This window comes from Maylandia zebra, linkage group LG13 (assembly GCF_041146795.1).
Source record: "Maylandia zebra isolate NMK-2024a linkage group LG13, Mzebra_GT3a, whole genome shotgun sequence".
Classification (NCBI taxonomy): domain Eukaryota; kingdom Metazoa; phylum Chordata; class Actinopteri; order Cichliformes; family Cichlidae; genus Maylandia; species Maylandia zebra.
This window is the reverse complement of record NC_135179.1, coordinates 9,511,845-9,533,136: the sequence shown is the minus strand read 5'-3', so window position 1 is coordinate 9,533,136 and position 21,292 is coordinate 9,511,845. Positions and strand designations below refer to the sequence as shown.

General features: G+C 39.5%; 2 protein-coding genes across 4 annotated transcripts in view; both read right to left on the bottom strand.

Annotated features, from left to right (window-relative positions):
* Positions 1-133: 133 nt before the first annotated feature.
* Positions 134-16,959, bottom strand: ddx43 (DEAD (Asp-Glu-Ala-Asp) box polypeptide 43). Its single transcript, XM_014407755.3, has 17 exons — positions 16,556-16,959; positions 16,297-16,352; positions 14,582-14,699; positions 13,092-13,259; positions 12,699-12,780; positions 10,377-10,536; positions 6,265-6,383; positions 5,990-6,100; positions 5,759-5,900; positions 4,750-4,850; positions 4,458-4,545; positions 2,234-2,361; positions 1,993-2,102; positions 1,681-1,819; positions 1,514-1,601; positions 506-667; positions 134-394 (listed from the first exon to the last, which is right to left on the bottom strand). Exons 1-16 carry the CDS (start codon positions 16,872-16,874, stop codon positions 521-523), a joined length of 2,076 nt encoding a protein of 691 aa, XP_014263241.1. The 5' UTR covers positions 16,875-16,959; the 3' UTR covers positions 134-394; positions 506-520.
* Positions 16,960-17,199: 240 nt separating this feature from the next.
* kcnq5a (potassium voltage-gated channel, KQT-like subfamily, member 5a) overlaps positions 17,200-21,292 on the bottom strand; it is a 119,567-nt gene continuing 115,474 nt past the window's right edge. For all 3 annotated transcript variants that reach the window (XM_004553439.4, XM_004553440.4, XM_004553441.4), the window contains one exon: positions 17,200-21,088. In XM_004553439.4, the coding sequence (XP_004553496.3) occupies positions 20,003-21,088 (1,086 nt within the window). In that variant the 3' untranslated portion in view covers positions 17,200-20,002. The remainder of the gene's footprint in view (positions 21,089-21,292) is intronic.

Sequence of the window (21,292 nt, the reverse complement as noted above, 5' to 3'; positions counted from 1 at the left end):
CATTTACCCCCAACAGTGTCCATGTAATTTTTGACCATTAATATAGGCAATTAAGAAAGTAGATTCAATTATTACCACAATTCTATGGTTAAGTTCTAAAGGAAGAAGCCATTAATGCATGCACAACATGTCATTTCTTTTTAAGATAACAATTTATTAAACTTTCCACAACCAAGAGATAACACAAAATATTCTGAATGATAACAGACAGAAAAGTTTATGGCAGAGAAAAATGTGCATTTTAAAGTCTTTTAAGAGAAGAAAACAATTAGGTGCAAGTTGCCAAATGATCATAGATATAATCCAGCAAGCAAACCTTTCAATAACAGAAAATAAAGAACTAAAATGCACATTAAAAAGAAATAACACAGGTAGATTGAGACCTTGCTCCAGCCTGTGGAGAAAAGGATAAGAAAATGAACATTCTCATAACCATGTGAAATACAGTAATTTGACTGTTAATTCCTGTCAGAGTAAGGTGGAGGAACATGGCGGGAAAACTTACATGGAGAGCTCTGTATTAGAACCCCCAGTTTTGGCCGCGGTCTGTTCCACCATTTCTTCTCCCTCCTCCTCGCCCCTGTCCTCCCCTTGGATTGGACATTTCCTTCTCTTTCTTGTGCTTTTGATACCTTTCTGCCATAAGCAACAGCTCCTCTGGGATATCCTGCAAAAGGATTTGTTAAGACTATCAGTTTTTAGCTATCAGTCTTTGATAAGGTTCCTTATTACTCCGTATCAAAAGGCTCATTATGATGGGAATCCTCCTGTGTGTTGGAGAAACTGTGGACACCAACGAGCACATCACACCCATATTATGTGGGACTGTTCTTTGCTACGGACCTACTGGAAAGACATTCATGGTACATTACAAGGCATTTTTGACTGTACATTCCCTTTGGACATGAAGACAATCTTTTTTGGTTGTATACCGCAGAACTGGTCTAAAAATGATACATGTCTGTTAAGAGCTTTACTTGTTGCAAGTAAGAAAGGTATAACTAAGAAATGGTCCTTGCAAGATATACCGACCTTGTCATTATGGTGGGAAATTACGCTAGAGATTTATAGGATGGAGGAGGTAACAGCTTATGTCAATGACAGGGTGGGTTGGTTCCATTTGTGTTGGGATAAGTGGGTCCTATATGCCAATACCCATAAGCCGAATCTTCTTTTCAAAGCTTGAAACCACCAACCTAGCTAACTGGTCACTCCCGACTGTTTTTTCTTTTTTTTTTCCCCTTCTCTTTTTTCTTTTTCTTTCATTTTGTTTTGTTTTTCCCTTGTAAATTGTGTTGATTAATGCCTGTAATCACCTTCGGGAAGTAACAGTTTAGAAATAAAGAATTAAAAAAAAAAAAAAAAAAAAAGACTATCAGTTTGTCAGCTGTATTATAATATAAGTACACATGCACAGAATTCTCAGGAATTATGTTACATTTTGAAGGAGAAAAAAAAAAGTCTACTCAATCAAAAGTGTATTTATGTCAACACAAAATATGTTTTTGCCAACCTGTCCTGCTCGCTCCATGATGGGAATTAGCTCAGGTGCCATTCTCCAGTTCTCTCTTGTCACCAGGGTCACAGCAGCACCTGAACGTCTGAAACGAAACATGCATCAACATCACAAGCTAGCACAAGCACAGCCTGGCAGTAAAGTCTGCATGCACACTCTCTTACCCTGCTCTGCCAGTGCGACCTACACGATGAACATATTCCTCGATGTTACGTGGGAAGTCAAAGTTGAAGACGTGTGTTACGTCATGGACATCCAACCCTCGAGATGCCAAATCTGTGGCCACGAGGATACGAACTCGACCTGGAAAAAGATACAACACTTATTCTGTCATAACTTCGATCCAACAGCCATTATTTGTGGTAGTCTTTAGTTTAAAATAAGACCACCAGCTACACACAAAAATGTGTTTCCATTTTCTCTGCTAGTGCCATGCAGACTATTTTTCAAAGCACTTTTCCCTTCACGTTACATACCGTTTTTAAAGTCCTTGAGAGCTTCTTCACGGTCACACTGTTCACGGTCACCATGGAGACTCTGCACAGCCAAACCTTGAAGGCACATATCACTGGACAGGTCATCAACTCTGATGTTGAACAAAAATGGAAACGAGCAAAACAAAGGACAAGCGATTAAAGTGGGTACCAATGCTGATGTGTGTTTATCCAAATGTAACAGTGGTGAACAGCCACAACTATGAACCAACTCCGCACTTACGCAAGCTTCTTGCCGACAAAGATGATCACTTTTTCCTCCGGTTGCATGTTTCTGATGAAGTCAAACAGATACGACTTTTTCTCCTCTTCGCGAACAATCAGCACTGTTTGCTGCACCGTGTTAACAGCCTGACAAGAATAGAAACACAGGAAGCATGTAAACAGAATCCAAACGGGCATACGCTATTTAGAACTTTAAAGTAAATAACATGTCTGCCAAGAATAAATGAACAAATTCTCAACTGTCAGACATGCAAAAGTCAGACAGAAACCATCTCTCCAGTATCCAGCTAACTTTTAGTTTTTAAGTCACTAAACAACCATGTGAAATACAGTAGTTTGATTGTTGCTAATTCATCCTTCTTACCTATCCTAGCTGTATTTATTTATACTCCAGAAAGAACCATGAGGTCCAGTTCAAAACTAATGTTAACCACGGTCTAAACTTAAATCCTGTGGCAACAGAGGCTTCTCCATGGTAGGTCCCAGACTCTGGAATAGTCTGTCTCTAAATATTAGTGCTGTGCAAACCCTGGAACATTGTAAATCTTTACTGAGGATACATTTTTATGGACTGTCTTTAGCACATGTTGACCCAAGCATTTTGTTTTAACAGCCTTAGTCATTGTTGTTTTAGTTATTTGTATTGTCTTGTATTATTCTTTCTTTTATATTTTTATTTCATCATTGTTGTGCATTTTACTTATTTCAATTGCATTTTACACTGAACAAAAATATAAACGCAACACTTTTGTTTTTGCTCCCATTCCCCATGGGATGGACGTAGAGACCTAAAATTCATTCCAGATACACAATATAACCATCCCTCCCAAACAGTGGTCACAAATCAGTCCAAATGTGTGGTAGTGGGCACATCTGCTATATTGAGATAATCCATCCCACCTCACAGGTGTGCCACATCAGGATGCTGATCTGACATCATGAGTAGTGCACAGGTGTACCTCAGACTGCCCACAACAAAAGGCCACCCTGGAATGTGCAGTTTTTTGCGCTATTGGGGGTCTGGGGACCCAGAACCGGTCAGTATCTGGTGTGACCACCATTTGCCTCATGCAGTGCAACACATCGTCGCATGGAGTCTATCAGATTGTCAATTGTGGCCTGTGGAATGTTGGTCCACTCCACTTCAATGGCTGTGCGAGGTTGTTGGATATTCGTGGGAACTGGTACACGCTGTCGTATACGCCGGTCAAGCACATCCCGAACATGCTCAATGGGTGACATGTCCGGTGAGTATGCTGGCCATGCAAGAACTGGGACATTCTCAGCTGCCATCTGCCCTGAACAATGTGAACCATGATTCATCCGTGAAGCGCACACCTCTCCAACGTGCCAGACGCCATCGAATGTGAGCATTTGCCCACACAAGTCTGTTACGGCGACGAGCTGGAGTCAGGTCAAGACCCCGATGAGGACGACGGGCATGCAGTTGAGCGTCCCTGAGACGGTTTCTGACAGTTTGTGCAGAAATTGTTTGGTTGTGTAAACCAATTGTTCCAGCAGCTGTCTGGGTGGCTGGTCTCAGACGATCTTGGAGGTGAACCAGCTGGATGTGGAGGTCCTGGGCTGGTGTGGTTACACGAGGTCTGCGGTTGTGAGGCCGGTTGGATGTGCTGCCATATTCTCGGAAACGCCTGTGGAGACGGCTTATGGTTGAGAAATGAACATTCAATGCCCGGGCGACAGATCTGGTTGACATTCCTGCTGTCAGCATGCCAATTGCACGCTCCCTCATTGCTTGTGGCATCTGTGGCATTTTGCTGTGAGACAAAACTGCACATTCCAGGGTGGCCTTTTGTTGTGGGCAGTCTGAGGTACACCTGTGCACTACTCATGATGTCAGATCAGCATCCTGACGTGGCACACCTGTGAGGTGGGATGGATTATCTCAATATGGCAGATGTGCCCACTACCACACATTTGGACTGATTTGTGACCACTGTTTGGGAGGGATGGTTATATTGTGTATCTGGAATGAATTTTAGGTCTCTACGTCCATCCCATGGGGAATGGGAGCAAAAACAAAAGTGTTGCGTTTATATTTTTGTTCAGTGTAGTTTGAAGGATGAGCTGTTGTAAATGTGCCATATAAATAAACTTATACTTGACGACCTTATGGTGGGATTATGATGGGACAATATACAAAAAAAAAAAAAAAAATAGTCAGGACATTTAAATCACTGATTGGATTCATTTCTACTTACAGCCAAGTCCAGGGTGCCCACATAAACCATCATGGGATTCTTTAGGTAGGATTTGGCCAGTCGTCTCACACCTGTGGGCCAAGTTGCACTGAAACATGAGAAATAACGGCATAGAAAGGTTGTTTTAATTTCCATACATACATTATATTCTACAACTCTGGATGAACACCAACCAATACTTGATGGTTTTCATGTTTAAAGTCAACCATTTAAATGCACTTGTTCCTGAATTGGATGTGTTGTGTGTTCATGTGGTCAGTTTCATCATTAACTGATGGCAAATTGTTTATACCTGGTCATGACAGTCTGTCGATCTGGACGGATGTCCAGAAGAATCTTCATAATTTGGGGTTCAAAGCCCATATCTAACATACGGTCAGCCTCGTCCAGCACCTTTTTAAAAGAGTAGTTACTAAAGACAGCGCATCTCGTTTTCACCACACACACAACATGAGTACGCCAAATATACAAAATAAAACCCACCTACTATGCACCATGTGTCAGCAGCCAGTAGATTACATGTTTACAAGCCTCAAGTATACAAGTATAATTTTCTGGGCCCAAAAAAAGCCTGGTTGATTATGGTGTAAACCAGCGGTCCCCAAGCTTTTTTGCGCCACGGACCAGTTTATGCCCGACAATATTTTCACAGACCTTTAAGGTGTCGCGGATAAATACAACAAAATAAAACTGAAAAAAAGAAGATTTATTCATAACACACGTGAAAAGACCCAGGAAAACTGACTTGACGATAAAAAAATAATGCTGAAAACCGATAAAAACCCTGAAAACCATACATTTCACCCCTGAGCCTCAACTCTCATGGCCCGGTACCGGTCCGAGGCCCGGGGGTTGGGGACCAATGGTGTACACTGCTAGTTTAATCTATAAGACTATGGCACAAATTACTAGCAACTTATACATTATAATATAAATCCATCCATTCTACGTGCAAGTATGCCTACTAGAAAGGGATACTTTAAGTCTATGAGAAATCAATCAAATTTCACAAACAACAGTTTATCTGCATACAGACAGCTCTGATTTTACCTTCTTCTTAATTTGATAATCCTTTCGCTGGCTGCAGATTAGAAAAGTTAAAACACATTGGTAATTTTAGATTTAGTTTTAGATGTGGATCCTTGCTATGACCTGCGCAGATATTTCTACACCTATTGTTTACGCATTTAATTAGGCTTCCTGTCAAATGCTACAAGAACACTTTCATGGGCTTTTTTTCTACACAGTGGACCAACACAAGCTTTGAGGAAAGCAAACATGCATAGACATAAAGAGCTGACCAAGTAGGTTATGGAGCGGAGGTTGATGAGCTCATTCATCTGTAGGTCATTGAGGCGGCCGGGTGTAGCAATCACGATGTCCACGCCATCCCTCACTAGGTTGATCTGGCCTCTCCTATCACCTCCACCATAGATACAGATACTGAGAGAGATGCAGAAGGAACAGTCGTTATCATGCCCTCTCTACATCACATGATCATTGATTTTAATTTATTTTTAGTGACTTATGACCTTTTGTAACCCTTATAGCGGTACTTGTTGCACTCTGCTTCAATCTGCAGGGCCAGCTCTCTGGTAGGAGTTAGCACTAACATGCCTGGACCATCCCGCTCAGCTCTAGGTCTGCTCAAAGGACAAAAAGATAAAGATTTAATAGAGGAAGAGGCAAAATTATTGTAGGTATCCTCTTCTGAAAGGAATTGAACAAAACAACGCTATCTATTATTTGAGAACGTGGCGCCAGTTACACTCAGATTGTGCTAAAAATAAGGTTTTTCTACACTCACACAGGCTGCCCATCCATGTGGATGAACCCCGGCAGCAGGTAGGCCAGTGTTTTCCCTGTTCCAGTCTGAGCGATGGCTATCAGGTCCTCGCCACTCAGTAGCACTGGCCACGCTTGAGACTGAAGAAATATTAAAAACTATATTTTAAAAAGTCATCATCATATATAACTCCACATCTGGTATAAGACTAACTTTAATGTTAGCATGTGAGAAATAAAATAAATAAATAAAGATTACCCAAAATCTTTTATATGGAGACTATGCAAGAACAAAAACAACATTTTTTATGACATGTATAAAAAAAATGATACGTTTTAAAATATATGTTTAGGTTAGTCGCATGTTAGAAACCTCCTGTTGAAGAGACAGAAACTGTTTATTCTGCAACTGAAAAAAAAACTCCAAGAACATATTGAAGCAAGTATGTATTTGTCATTACTGCAACATCATGTCAGCAGGCTTGTGCTTACATTGTTGTGCAGTGTGGAGCTATAAATAGTGATTCATTGTACAGAACTGGTTGTTCCACTACATGTAATATTGCTTTCAATCTGACCAGATTCCTACTGTGAAATGAAAGTTAAATCTGGAAATGAAAGTTAAACTTTGAAAGAGAGATGGTGTTTCATTTCCCTATGCAGCATACCATCATGAATTCTGATGTGACCCAAGTATGAAAAGAAAGTACTCCAGAAAGTACTCCATGGCGTAGGTTCAGTGTGAAGGGCGGGAAATGTTTTATTACTGTTAATAAAATTATTTATAGCTCATCTTGCCCAGTGCTTACTGGTAGGGTAAGATTGAGTTTCTGTCTGTGCCACTGCAAGGACTTTACCCTGATACTGTAAATAAAATTAAACTGAATCACCTGTGGTGGATGAGAACAGATAACGAAATCAGTCTCTAGTGCGTTCTGTGTTTATCCTTTTATTAAACGGTTACTGGCTCAGTGGCTTGCTCTCTATTTCTGCTGCCATCCCAGCTACTTGCTCATTTCCATTCCGTACATCTTCTGTTGTAATAAAAATGAAATCCAGCATGACAGAGCTCACTGTAATTACATTTTGCTTATTTTATTGCGGTATACTCTTTGTTGCTTTCATTCTGCTACATGTACCCGAGATGTGGTAATACACAAATTTCCCCATGTTTGGATAATTTAAATCTTATCATACATTAGGTGCTCAGTCACTGAAGGATGCTTCAGGCATGTGAGAAGCAGGGTAATGTCAAAACCTCTCATTATTTATGTTTACTTTGAATCGTTTCTTTAAATTTTGATTAAAAATCCAAATATTGTCTGTTCCAAAATAAGTAACAACCTACACGGGATTCTCTAGTCACCACTGGTTGATTTTACAAATGCAGATTTAACTTACAATTAAAGATATTTGTACCTTGAAACAACAAGCTAAACATTTCTGAGGGCCTCCGGATGTCTGGAGTTTTGATCTCCTCCATACCTGCTTCATGCCCTGGAGGACGGGGCTATGGCGCCCCACATCCTCTAACAGATCATTACATGTAGGAACCTTTTAAAAACAAGCGCGTCCATGCTCACAGGTGTACACACGGGTGCTCACACACACAAACTACACCCTTTTTGGCTCCTACCTTAAAGCACACTGTGCGCTGTCGATCTTATGTGCTGCACAATAATGTTTTACATTTAGTATTTACTGTTATATTGCCATAGATCATCATGTTGTTGTTTATTCTATTGCTCTAGTCTTTTTCTGCTTGTTTTCTTTTTTTCTCAACAGGTGATCCAGGAAAAGACGGAAAAAAAAGAAAAAAAAAGAAAAGGGGGTGATGAAGCAGATTTTCATTGTCTTTTCTCTCTCTCTTTTCTCCTTTTTCTTTCCCTCTCCTTCTGTTAACTTTCTTCTGAACTTTTCTTCTTGTTTTTCTTTCCCGTCCCGAGTCCAGTCTGGCCTGATTACAATAACTTAGAATAAAAATAACTAATAAAGATCAAATAAACTATGACAATCAAGTGGGCCAGTATAGCAAAAGGCCCACTTGGGAAAGTAAATCTGTTGGGCATTTTTCTTGGCCTTCAGACAATAATTCTGATTGCCACAGTGCCAGACAGGACACACACACACACACACACAAAAAAAAAAGCAAAAAAAAAAAAAAAAAAGCATACAGCTTTAAGTGTTTAAAGTATGTGCTAACTAAAAGCAAAGACAAGATGATAGTTTATTAAACTTTTAATGAAATTTGCAGATTGTTTCAGTGGAGTTTAATAAACTCAGTCCTCTGCTCCTTGCACGCTCAAATATAACAGTACACTGGAGTAAATTCTCTAACATCTCACACTTCTGTTTAATCAGTTTTCAGTTTGACGTTTATTCAGCTGTGTAAAAACTATAACTTTAATCTGAGCCAAACCAATTTACTCATTTTTAAGTTATCCGATGACTTATATATCATGTTTAACCTGAGTAGCGAAAGACCGCAGGGTCTGTGCCGGGAGTTCGCTGTTCTTGCCGGCTCTAGTGAGCCTTGACCTCCCGGTCAGCTTGTCTCCGAAAATGTCGGAGGACTTTTGCAAATATGCGATGTCTTGATAGATTGAACAGACATTTGAAGTTAACACAACTACATTCTCACCTGAAAATATCTTAAGTTTATTTTGTGACGCAGAAAGGGTAATATTAAAACTAAGTAGCTGCCGCCATTGCTGGAAACTGGAATTGGCTGAGCTGCGTTAATTCTGGGATGAGCTGGGCCACAAAGGATACACCTGACCAGTCTTTGAAATCTGGGGAAAAGTAGGACGCATTTGTCATTTTGAAGAGTCTTTGAATTTGGACAGCCTTCATCACATCGCTGTCACGTAATCGCCCTTTTAATGTGGCCTACGAAGGATGCAGCCCCTGAATTTGGACACAGCTACGATACCGGAGACTGCTTCTTCTTTGGCGTTTAAGGTCAGCTGCCATCGTTGTACATGCATTGCTGCCATCTTCTGTTTCAGTCTTAAATCCTACTATCCTACTGGGGCGATCGTGGCTCAAGAGTTGGCAGTTCGGCTCGGACAGTCTTGGTCGTTGTGTCCTTGGGCAAGACACTTCACCCGTTGCCTACTGGTGGTGGTCAGAGGGCCCGGTGGCACCAGTGTCCGGCAGCCTCGTCTCTGTCAGTGCGCCCCAGGGTGGCTTTGGCTACAATGTAGCTTGCCATCACCAGTGTGTGAATGTGTGTGTGAATGGGTGAATGACTGAATGTAAGTGTAAAGCGCTTTGGGGTCCTTAGGGACTAGTAAAGTGCTATACAAATACAGGCCATTTACTTATTCCTGCGTCTTTCAGGATCTTAGAAAGCTTCAAACGATGCGTCGACTATTAAATTAGTCGTCAACGATTTTGATAGTTGACTAATCGTGGCAGCCCTGTTATATAGCAACTTCAGTTAGTGAGAAACTGGAAGTAAAACTTAGAATTACGTTTAACACAGTGAAAACCTTTAAAAATGAAAAGATTAGATCAAGGAACTCAATGAAAGTTGTATTGTGTGTGTGCGGAGAGAAAAAATGCATTTAGGGTTTTTTTCCCCCCCCCTTCTTAAAAAAAACAAAAAGAAAAGAAAACTACACATGATGCCACCTACAACCGGTTTTCAGTTCTGCTTCTTGGAAAGACTACAACAGTTACTGGCTCAGTTCCAAGAATTTATAATAAAATAGGCTGAGTTCCTGTTAAAGCTGACACTAAAGTCAAACACTGGATTTACCCACAGCAGAAACAGGGCATGTCACTACAGGTGCATATGTCATTGCAACACACACACTAACAGATTTGAAAGTTTTTGTTCCCAAACCCACCTACAACACATTTACACAACATATAAGGTAAAGAATCTCCCTGGTTTACCAAGAAACATTTTACACATAAAACAAACTAAAATATTTGGTTTTACACACATCTGAGAATTCCAACAGAGAGATTTGTGCTAATTCAGATTCATCTGATTTGGCACATTCAAAATATTTATCATTAAAACTTATTAATAAGTTTATAAGTTTAAATATGGTTAAACTCATAAAAAACAAACAAACAAACAAACAAACAAAAACAAAAACTGCTATGGTGCCACGATCATACCTGGATGGGGGTTGGTTTGGTGAAGCCAACCCGGTCAATGTTTTCCATGATCTCTGGATAAAGCTCAAAGGCCTCAAGAAATGTGCGACAGGGATTGGGAATTTGCCGTTTCTCTTCTTCCTCGTTCAGGTCATCCACAAAGATATTGTTGTTCTCCTTCCTGAGGAAAAGGTGTAAACAAACATGAAAACAGATTCAAAGTACCAAGTACCATGCTAAACGCAGATGAATACCATGTGTTTGGTTCCAGGTTAAATATCAGAAACATGACAATAAATTGAATAACTGTGTATTTTTTTCCATCCTCTTTTAACCCTTTAGAGCCGATCGGAGCGGGAACGCTCTGTTATGCGTAACTATTTTTAAATCCCGGTAGCACTGCAACCACGTAAGCTAGCGCAAAATTTTTTTTTGCATATGAAACCGGAGGAGTTGTACTTACATATTGTGCCATCAGCTTGTCCTAGGTCACGGTTTCCTTCCACATAAAGCTTTGCAAAAACTGCATAAAAAGCGCTTGCAGGAACAAAAACATAATATTCCAGAAACACGCTTTGCTGGTCCGATCAGCTGTTCAAAACACTTCCTACGTTGGAATAGACGTCAGCGCGAACTTTTGCATTTCCGCCATTACCTGGCCGAAACCGGAAGTGACGTCATTTTCGCGGAAATGTAGTCTTTTTTGCGATCAGGGCCTCAGGGCCTATACTGCTCTTTTTAAAAGTTATCTTTGACTTTATGACTTTCTGTGTCGTTTCTGGGATGCTTAGGACTCATATTGCACTGCTGGAAATAGTTTATTTTGATGCATATGCTGCTTTTTTGCAAATTTGCAGTATAATATTTATTTTCGTTTTTCCTGCAGTGTATAAAAATTGGTGTATTTCAAAAATAAAACTATGAAGACACTCAAAATAAATTTCCTGTGGTGGGAAACTATTTTGTGCAACTTTTTTGTATTTACAGTTTTGAGGGATAAGCCTCTTAAATTTCTCTAACTACAAATATATGTTAAAAAATCAAAAACGATTTTCAATTTTTTTGTAGTTTATTGCACTTTTTTGCAATTTATGTAATTACTATGCACTTAATGAATACATATTATTAAAATCTGGGCTATAATGGTTGTATTGATGTATAGCAACTTGAAATGCTCCCAAAAATGGCTCCACAGCATGTAAAAATATAATATAAGCTCTGGCGGACTTGGTTCTATGGTAGGTCTTAAAGGGTTAAAAGGTGATCAATTGTCAGTGTCAAATTTATGCCATTAGATAAAAAGCACATACAAAAATAAAAGCACAGACATTAAGGGGAAGGTGCTCCAAATTCAAAATGTACCAAATATAAAAACGCCAAGAAAGTCAGAGTGGGAGACTCCACTCAATCAAGGGCAGACTTTAGAAAGAGAATGATCACAGGCACAACCCATAAAGCCAGAGAGCAGAGTTCTAAAAAGTAGTTATTTAGATAAACCCACCACATACCCTTCTTGCTGAGGAAAAACAGTCCAACAAAAGTAATGTTACAGCAGTTTTTGGATGAAAAATCCAACCACTCGGAGACTGTCCGTCTGTATTTGAACTAGGGATGTGCGCGAGTAGTCAACTAATTGTTGCTAATGTCACCAGTGGCTACCAGACGTACTAGTCGTTTAATGTAACTGTCAACATTTTAATTGATGCCCAAATGCTGGTAAATTGTTGAGTCTTAAATTTTATGGAGCCACCTGCCACCAGGTGGAGCACTGTTGTTGAGAAATGCCACAGCTCTGTTAATCTCTGGGCCTTGCTCATGAGTGAGCGGAGCCGGGGATCAGAGGGATTGGTGCTGACCAGATGGCTTCAGTGATGCAAACGCTGTCTGTTACGGTGAAGAGAAACCTAAGTGTAAAAGCAAAGCTCTCAATTTGCTGGTCGATCTACCCTACCTACCCTCACCTATGGTCACGAGCTCTGGGTATTGACCAGAAGAACCGAAATAATGAGATCATGGATACAAGCAGCAGAAATTAGCTTTGTTCTCAAGTTACGGCATTCATAAGATTTTCAGAAAACCTAACCTCTGACCTTAAGGTCAAGGTCACTGAGATACTCAAGATTTTAGTAGAAAGACTTCTGCTATAAATTGAGTTATCACATTCACAAACTTAGGTTACCATGCTGACAACAATACCTTAAGTCTTTTATGGCTGGTGTTATAACATCACGAAAAGCACAGAGGAGATCTTCCTTTCTGAACTGGCTTAAATTTTGTTTATACATGTAAAACCCTGTCATATGGAAGTACATGGACATATGACCAAGAACCACTAAGATTTACCTCCATTCACCAACTTCCTCTGCTGTAAGCACGGCCACACTCGGTGCCTCAGTGTAAAACTTCTTTTTGATAGGTGGGATGTCTGAAGAAAGCAAAAATATCACAAAATAAGTTTAGCTTTGGATAATTATATTTGCAAATTTATGTTTACATATTTGAGGGTAACTTAGCATTAATAAACTGTACGATTTTAGCCATTTTATAGGTATGGCACATGTGCATGGGGTTCACAATTTCCATCCCCAACACCAAAAAAAACAAAAGTCTTTAACTTTAGCGCACGGTTTAATTTCTAATCAATTATCCTACAATAATGCCAAATTAAGCTATATCAATAGCTAAATAGTTTTGAATAAGAAGTCATGTGCCCTTTTGACAAATATGATCACTTACCCTTCCACTTGAGCTCCTTATACTTCTCCTTGTTCTCCCGGATGGCGTCCCAGTCTATGGATGGACGGTCCTGGACAACATTTGCAGCCTGCAATTCAGCAGTAGACCAGACAGAGCCATTCTTTTCCCCTCCACATCTTCCTCCATACTCTTGTCCTCTGCGAGAACCTGAGAAGAAAATCCATATTTTCATAGTCATTCACTAAGAATCAAAAATTCATATCATTCATTTCAAACAGTTAACAGATCATCTGCAGAGGATTGGCTTATTTGGAAAGTTTCAGTCAGGTTTCAGAGCCCATCACAGCACAGAAACAGCTTTAGTGAAAGTTACAAGTGATCTTCTTATGGCCTCTGACAGTGGACTCATCTCTGTGCTTGTCCTGCTAGACCTCAGTGCAGCGTTCGTTACTGTTGACCATAATATTATATTAGAACGATTAGAGCACGCTGCAGGTATTACAGGTCTAATAGATGCCAATTTGTTCATCTAAATGGAGTCCTCTTCGCACACTAAGGTTAATTATGGAGTTCCACAGGGTTCAGTGCTAGGACCAATTCTGTTTACATTATAAATGCTTCCCTTAGGCAGTATCATCAGAAGACATAGCAAACATTTTCACTTTACATTTTATCCATGAAGCCAGATAACACACCTCAAATAGTTCAACTGCAGGAATGTCTTAAAGACATATAGACCTGAATGGCCTCTAATTTTCTGCTTTTAAATTCAGATAAAACTGAGGTTATTGTACTCAGCCCTGAAAATCTTAGAGATATGGTATCTAACCAAATTCTTACTCTGGATGGCATTAACTTGGCCTCCAGTAACACTGTGAGGAAGCTTGGAGTCAAGCCAGAGGTTTCTTCCTGTTAAAAGGGAGTTTTCCTTCCCGATGTCACCAAAGTGCTTGCTCATAGGGGGTCATATGATTTTTTGTATGTAGTATTGTAGGGTATACCTTACAATGTAAAGCGCCTGTTAGGTGACTGTTGTTGTGATTTGGCGCTGTATAAATAAAACTGAATTGAATTGAATGCAGTGCAGTAATGAAATGTGATACAACTGCGTATCAGCAAAAGTCAGAACCTTATGTAGCAATCTATGGGACAAAAGCTCAGGTATACATAACATCTTGCTTCAACTGACACAGGCTTCTTATTTAGGTACAACTCTCACTATGAGCAAAATAAAGGTGGAATTAAATGCTGTGAAGGAGATATTCAGATTTATGTTAATCTCAGAAATATAAAGGTTGGGTCAGACAGAAAGCAAAACAAATTCTTGTCCACTGTATTAACTTAAAATGGCTCTAATTTACAATAAAAAAAAAGTATATTATGTAGTATTTGTACTAAAAACAATTTCCTTTTTTGGTGAATTAAAAAAAATGTTAGTGGAAAAAATATTAACCAAGAATCCCAAGGAAAATTGTTTTGAAAACATCATTTTCTAAAAGAAAAGAAATTCAAATAAATAAATTTCACACCATTACAATATTGGGAGTTGCCCTCTGCCACCAAGTCTTCGATCATCTCTTTGGCCTTCTGCTGTGCTGCAGTGGACCCAAAAATGACTACCTCACCTTCATAACCTCCCTTGTTTATCTGAAAACACAAACAGAATAGTAACAAAGACGGTATAAGGATAAAATCTTACATATTTCCTGTGCACTGAATTAGTTCTGATATTCACATTTTTAGTAAATTTGGCTGCGGGATTTTAAACTTCTCACTCGTTCTAAAAATACTACCATTTTGACTCATCTTCCCAATAAGTTTTCAATATATTTTGTGTTCAAGCCTTTTAGAAACAGAGCTAAAAACTATATCTTTTATCATTTACAGTCAGTACCAGAAGTTACCATTGGATAGCAACTTTGATGGTTTGATGGCATTTTAAACTTCATGCACTTAGATTATAAGTGTTTCTAACACTTATAATCTAGCATCTATAATCTGAGATTTGAAAATACACATGGGGGACAAAATATTAAGAACATTTTAAAATATATTGCAGTTCTGAACACGTGTGGTGTAAAGTGGTCTTAAAAATTGTATTATGGTGTGTGTGTGACACACCATAATACAATTTTTAAGACCACTTTACTGATATTTGGCAATTTAAAATGCCTTTCCCCACCTTTCAGAGCCATGACATATTTCCCTGAATATCATTCATCTTCTTGTTTACACTCTGCTTGAATCAGCTGGTTGTTGATCATTACTAACAGAGAAGATAAACAGTACCCTCTGGTGGACAAACTATGAAACATCACTGATAACATGGTTGAAGGGCATTTCTCCTGTCTTTTCTAAAATGTTTTGATTTACTGGTTTTCATAATGCAGATAGCAACAGACTGGTAAATAGCCAATATCAGCTGATACTATCAATGGAAATCTAAATCTTTTAGGCATGTAACCTAAATAATAAAGTAGAATGATCATTTTTTAAGTTAAAAATGAGCAAAAAAATGTACACGTTTTCCCAATTTATGGCAGAACTTTATTGGATTTTAAAGGTATGGGCCCACCACACACAAACTGGTAGGTGGAAGTTGGCAACTACAATATTCCCTCAGTCTGCTTTCTTGTTCCTTCCCCAAGCCAGGTAAACCCATTTAAAGAAAACCTCAGGAAAAGGTTGACAAATCTATATTTCAGCAGTTCACTCTGAGCATGCTGACATTTTGCTCAAGCTTATGCCGAATTTGAGCTTGTTAGCGAACATGTTGAGAATAGGCTGGTAAACCTGAGATTGGCCCAATTTTTTACATAAGTTTTGAGTGTGTGCTTTGCTTCTTACTTCGGGTGTTCAGTTTTAGAAGGGAGTTTGATTTAGCGCCACAAAGGAATTTCTTAGGAAATAGGAAAGAGGAAACGCATTGTTGCCCAGGCACAGCATTGTTTGCCCTAACACCTCTCCCAACACACAAGCACCCAAGAACCCAAACGTGATACAATGAATTCATAAGAATTGGAAAAGGGGAGGGGACAGAGTGGAAAGGGAATGAAGGGAAAAGATAAGTTAATGAGAATCCATTCAAGGCTCAAAATTGTGTTTGTCATCAGGGCATTATCAAGTCCAAGTTAAATAACCATATCTAAACAAATTAAAAGTTCAAGCAGTTTTTGTTTTTCGCTTCTAAACTGTGATTTCCCATGATTTGTTGTACTAGTTTAACACAACATCACCAACTTGCCTTAATTCTTGCGCCAGATTTCTCTTGAAGTTCACGGATTGTGGCTCCTCCACGACCTTTTAACAGAATAAAATGTGTTTTAGAGTCTAAACCTGCAGAACCTCCAGGGTATAGGCCAACCTCATCACCTACACAGCTTCTTCGCGCGGACCCATCAAATCTAAGCTAACGCTAACAACACAACTAAATGCAGCTTTGCTAAGACTGTGAAACACTTGTTACTGTAAATTTCATCTCCGCATTAATTCTGACAACGTACCTATTACTCTTCCAATTGAAGTAGTTTCCACTGTGATAGTCAGAGGCCGGGAAGACTCTTCTTTGCTAAACGTCGTCTGTCGTCCGGGGTCTCCACGATCACTTCCACCTCCCCACTTGTTGACCTCGGGACCCGGGCCGCTACGATTAGCTCTCCTCTCCCTTGGGGCTCCAAATTTGGTTCCATTTTTCACACCGAAAACAACATTTTCCCTTTGACGGTCATTACATGAAAATTTCCAATCGGCCGAAGCCGGTTTTGTAGCAGGTTTGTAGATAGCAACTCCGTCCTGGTCGTACTCATCCTCCCAATCAGACATTTTAAGCTTGGCTACCCAACAGCTACCTACGCACTACTTCAGTAAGCGCAATTAACGGTCGAACAGTGAATTCGCGGACGGCGCCGCGTTAACGTCCTTCCCGAAAAGTTAGTTTTTCTAAAACTTTTTCATAAATTTACATCAGACGTGGCTTAAATTGTATAGAAAATTGTGAAATTTCAGATAAAAAGAATGCCTAAGAAATATCCATTTGTTAATTACCCTACCGTTTAGAGAGTTGAAGGCTATAGATTCACAATGTTCCTTTGTCTTCTTATAAATAAGATTAAGAATTTCCACCAAAAAAGACACAAAAACAAAAAAGTTCAGATAACCTGTACTTTATTAATGAATAATAAAATTCTTTGCATTTCTCATCCAGAGAACATAGTGTGCACTTTAATAAATTAATTTCAAAGAAATAATAAAGTTAACATTATCAAGCTTTAAGGCCAGTTGTGTAATAAATTATCGTTCAAGCAATACAGAAATGGTATTATTAGCCATCAAAGCCATATAAAGTCTGTGACCAAGGCGACATAACTTAAGTGAACTGGATGCCCAACTGAAAAGCAGGAGTTTGACTTCAACTATACAATATGCATAGTCTGTAGGCAAACGAGGCCTTTATAGCTCCGTGAAGAAGAAAAAAATAATAGGAGGATTCTCAAGCAATATACCGACAGCAAAAATAGGCATGTTTTCTTTGGGAGGGGGAGGGCAACAATTGCAGTTTTTAAGGTTGTCCCATCTGTGTTTGGTGTTTTGCTTCATTGTTGCTTATGGATTTGGCCTGTTCTCATTTTTAACAAAGCTCAATCAATAGCTACAACTCAAATCTATGTCAATATTACATAAGCATAAACTACAATGTCACATTTCCAGGTCAATCTCAACAGAAACACACTGTGCTTTCATGATGACAATATATTTTATCATACCAGAACAACTTCTGCATGGTCTATAAAACACTTTAAAATCAGTCTACAAGTGTTAGCAGTTGTCATTTGTCAGAAGATAATACTCGCTATATTCTTTTATAGGATGTTAATATTCTAAGAAATGCACTTAACTCTCTGGGGATATAACAGAAAAAATGATGAATAAAAGGACACGAATAGCACAAACAATACATTTTAAGACTTCTGTGACAACATACAAAACAAATCAAAATGACTAACAAAAATGAAGATGGCTGACATAGTTTTTGTGCATAATTCTCATTTAAACACCAGTCAACCTATCTAAAAGAAAGAAAGGCAGCAATACAAACACTGTTTATTAAGACACTTTCAAGACACCAGTTTTTCAAAAATCTAACACTGAAAACATACAAGCCTCTACATCTCCTTAAAGATTAAATGTACCATAATATAAACGGTCCACTTTAGTCATTTTCGAGATAGTGACAATAAAACCCAGAATGGTTAAATATTCTAATTAGGACTGAGGTGAGTGAGGATGAAGTGCGTACCAACATCCTGGTGAAAAGAGTCCTTATATAAGCCACATATAATCTCAATCTAAGATCAGTCTTCATCAGAGAAGTCACAGAAAATATCAATGAGGTTTTTCTAGTTTGATCACAACGAATGGCCTTTAAATGTTGTAGTTTTGTCATAAAATAGTAAGTGGGTTATCCACATAAGTAGCAACAGAGGTTTTAACTTCTATCAAATTAGTTCAGATAATATTGATCATGTAGGCAGACTTTGTTCGTACCGTTTTGTTAAAAGTTTGGAGCAAACATTATTTTGACATGCAGATGGAGGTCTGAGTCACCAGGAAATGCATGAGCACTTTTGAATTACAGCTTAGACATGCAGCATCTCATGCTTGGCTGAGAAAGCCCACTTAAAAGTCTACCACAGTTCAATATTCAAAACAGCTGCATCCAACTTACTGGGCTACTATCCAAACCAAGTGGGAGAAATTCCAACACTTGTTTTAAGTCAGTGCTGATAGGACATTTCTTCCCATTAGGTCTGCTGCATTCAAATTTAGTTACAGTTTGCTGACAGATTAGACCAACAATCCAACCACATCAACATTAACAAACACTTCAGCAATTGTAGGAAATGAAGAAAACGAGATTTCTGTAGTCTGCACACATGCAACCCTGGTTCAACCTTTAAGTTTTTATACTTCAGCTGTTTTTCTCACACCAGGCCTCACCCTTTATTCCCTTTATTTATATTTCGTTTTTCAAACTGTCCATGTAGTGATATGTATGAAAGCATAGAGTAAGTAAAAGATGAAATTTTAAGTTGCCAAAGACAGACAGTGAACTAGCAGAGTGAGTGACTCTCTGCTTCTTCCAAGAAAAGTTCTTAGTCAGTCTCAGCTCTTTGTCATGTTGGCCTTTCTTAGAGTAGTAGTAGTTATTGTTAATGGTCACAACTGTCAGAGTGTAAAAGAGTTCGGCGGATGTGCATGTACATGTGATTGCTGGTTTCACCACGTGCGTAGAAGCTGACCAATGAGTTAGAGTGAAGTAGTTCTGGCTGTGAGACAGTTATTCAGCATTCTTCTTCCATTATCCTTTAATTTGTAAAGTGAAAAGTTAGACTCGAAACTGGGTTTGCTGCTGAGTCAGACTCAGCAAAAATGTAAAATTGTTGGACAGTAACCGTTTCTCACAATGCGCCCCATTATTTGATTGGCATCTACAGCTTTTCCAACAAGTCTGGATCTAGAAATAAAATTAGGATTCCTTCCAAGATTCCTCTTCAAATTAAGCATCTTTTTCTTTAATTTATGATAGTAAATATGAAAAACTTGGTCATTTTTGTATAAAAACAAAATATTGTTTTTCCAGTAAGGTTATTTTCATTTTTGTGTATTGATTGTATATTTTGTCTTACATGAGTATGGCCACTTGCATACATACGTGTACATTCATTTACTGTATAGGCTGTAGTAATTTTAGTACCCTATGAAAAGTGTGTATGCAACTGGGAATAAAAGTGTTAGACAAAATATCAAAACATTGTTCATATAGAAAGGATTTATTTGTAAAACTTGCAACATAATCTGTTTACTGCCCTGTAAAAATATTTTAAAAAGTGGCTTCACCCACAGTGGTGTTTACATACAGTATGGAAATGTGTGTCTGTCAGTAAGTGTGGTTATGCCAGCTGTATGTGTGAGGACTGACTGAGAAACTCTGACTTTCCTTTTGGGTGAGGTGCAGCCTCCTCCACAGTCTTTAAAAGGTCTGAGGTGCTGCTTCCAGGTCCCTGTGACAGGAAGTCGAAATGTTCCTCTGATGTTTGTAATTTGCACTCTCTAATAAAGAGTTTTGTATCATCCCAGTTGTTAAGATCATCATGGGCAGTGCTGCGTTCGCTACCATTGCTGCTGCTGCTGTTGTTGAGTGCAGAGGAGAGACCAGGGGCACGGTTGGTCAAAGGTTGACTGAGGTTCTGCACAGAGATCGACTTCCCAAGACCACCTTCCCAGTCTGAAGCCATCCCATCTGGGCTCGAAGAGAGAAGCAGCAAGGGCTTCACCTCAAGGCTCATGTGCCTCCTCCAGACCCCCTCAGCTTTCAAGCCAGGCTTCTCCCGCAGCTGAACCGTTCCCTGGCCAAAGGCTGCCTCGTTGTCACCTTCTTGGTCAGAATCCACACCGCATCCTACAACAACAGAGGGGCCAGAGCTTTCCTCGTCCACTGCCACTCCATCTGTCAGATCATCTGAGATCGGGTCAGCAGGGCATCGGAGGTGAGAGGGATGTACCATAGGGGGGAGTTGAAGAGTGAAATTCCCCGTCGAGGAAGGTGGGGGCGGCAGATCAGGGAAGTGTGCTTTTTTCGGGGTACCATTGGTGGTGACCAAAGTTGGATAAGGGCTATCAGGGGGCAGCAGAGGTGATGGGGAGAGCGAGGCTGTGGATGGTGGATAGGATGGAGGGGCTGAGTCCGGAGGAGCATCATCATCAGCTGGTGCCAGTATGAGCCGCAAGCCTCTCGGGTTGGGATTGAGAGAACGACGCATGCCGCCACTGTTGTGTCCTCCGCTTCCAACAGGCTCACCTCCCTGATGGGAGGGAAGATCCCTGCCAATGATTGAGGTCGGGTAGTCCGAGTTATGATGCTGGTTCTCCAGCTCAAACAGGGGGAGGGAGGAGAGGGTGAGTGCTGAGGGGCCTTTCTGTAGGACTTGGCGGTAAATATCCAGCAAAGAGTCCAGCTTTGATTCAATGGAAGTTACCTAGGCACAAAAGAAAAGAGAATAAGAACCAAGGCTGAAAGAGCTGAATACTATTCTGTAAATTTTCTGGGGGTTTCCAATACAGATAAATTGATACTGTTAAAAGCAAAATTTCACAGGTATTGGTCAAGAGCCCAAACAAATCACCAACAATGTGAGGTAATAAAAGTTTATGAATGCATTTTACATGCATTCTGTGTTCCT

What these genes read in the sequence shown, in the direction of transcription:
- ddx43 (XM_014407755.3), bottom strand. Translation starts at nt 16,874, where the DNA reads ATGTCTGATTGGGAGGATGAGTACGACCAGGACGGAGTTGCTATCTAC. An exon ending in AATCTGGCGCAAGAATTAAG is followed by an intron (nt 14,700 to 16,296) that starts GCAAGTTGGTGA and finishes TTGTGTTTTCAG; the next exon opens with ATAAACAAGGGAGGTTATGA. An exon ending in GAGGAAGTTGGTGAATGGAG is followed by an intron (nt 10,537 to 12,698) that starts GTAAATCTTAGT and finishes CCTTTTCCTCAG; the next exon opens with GAAGGAGAACAACAATATCT.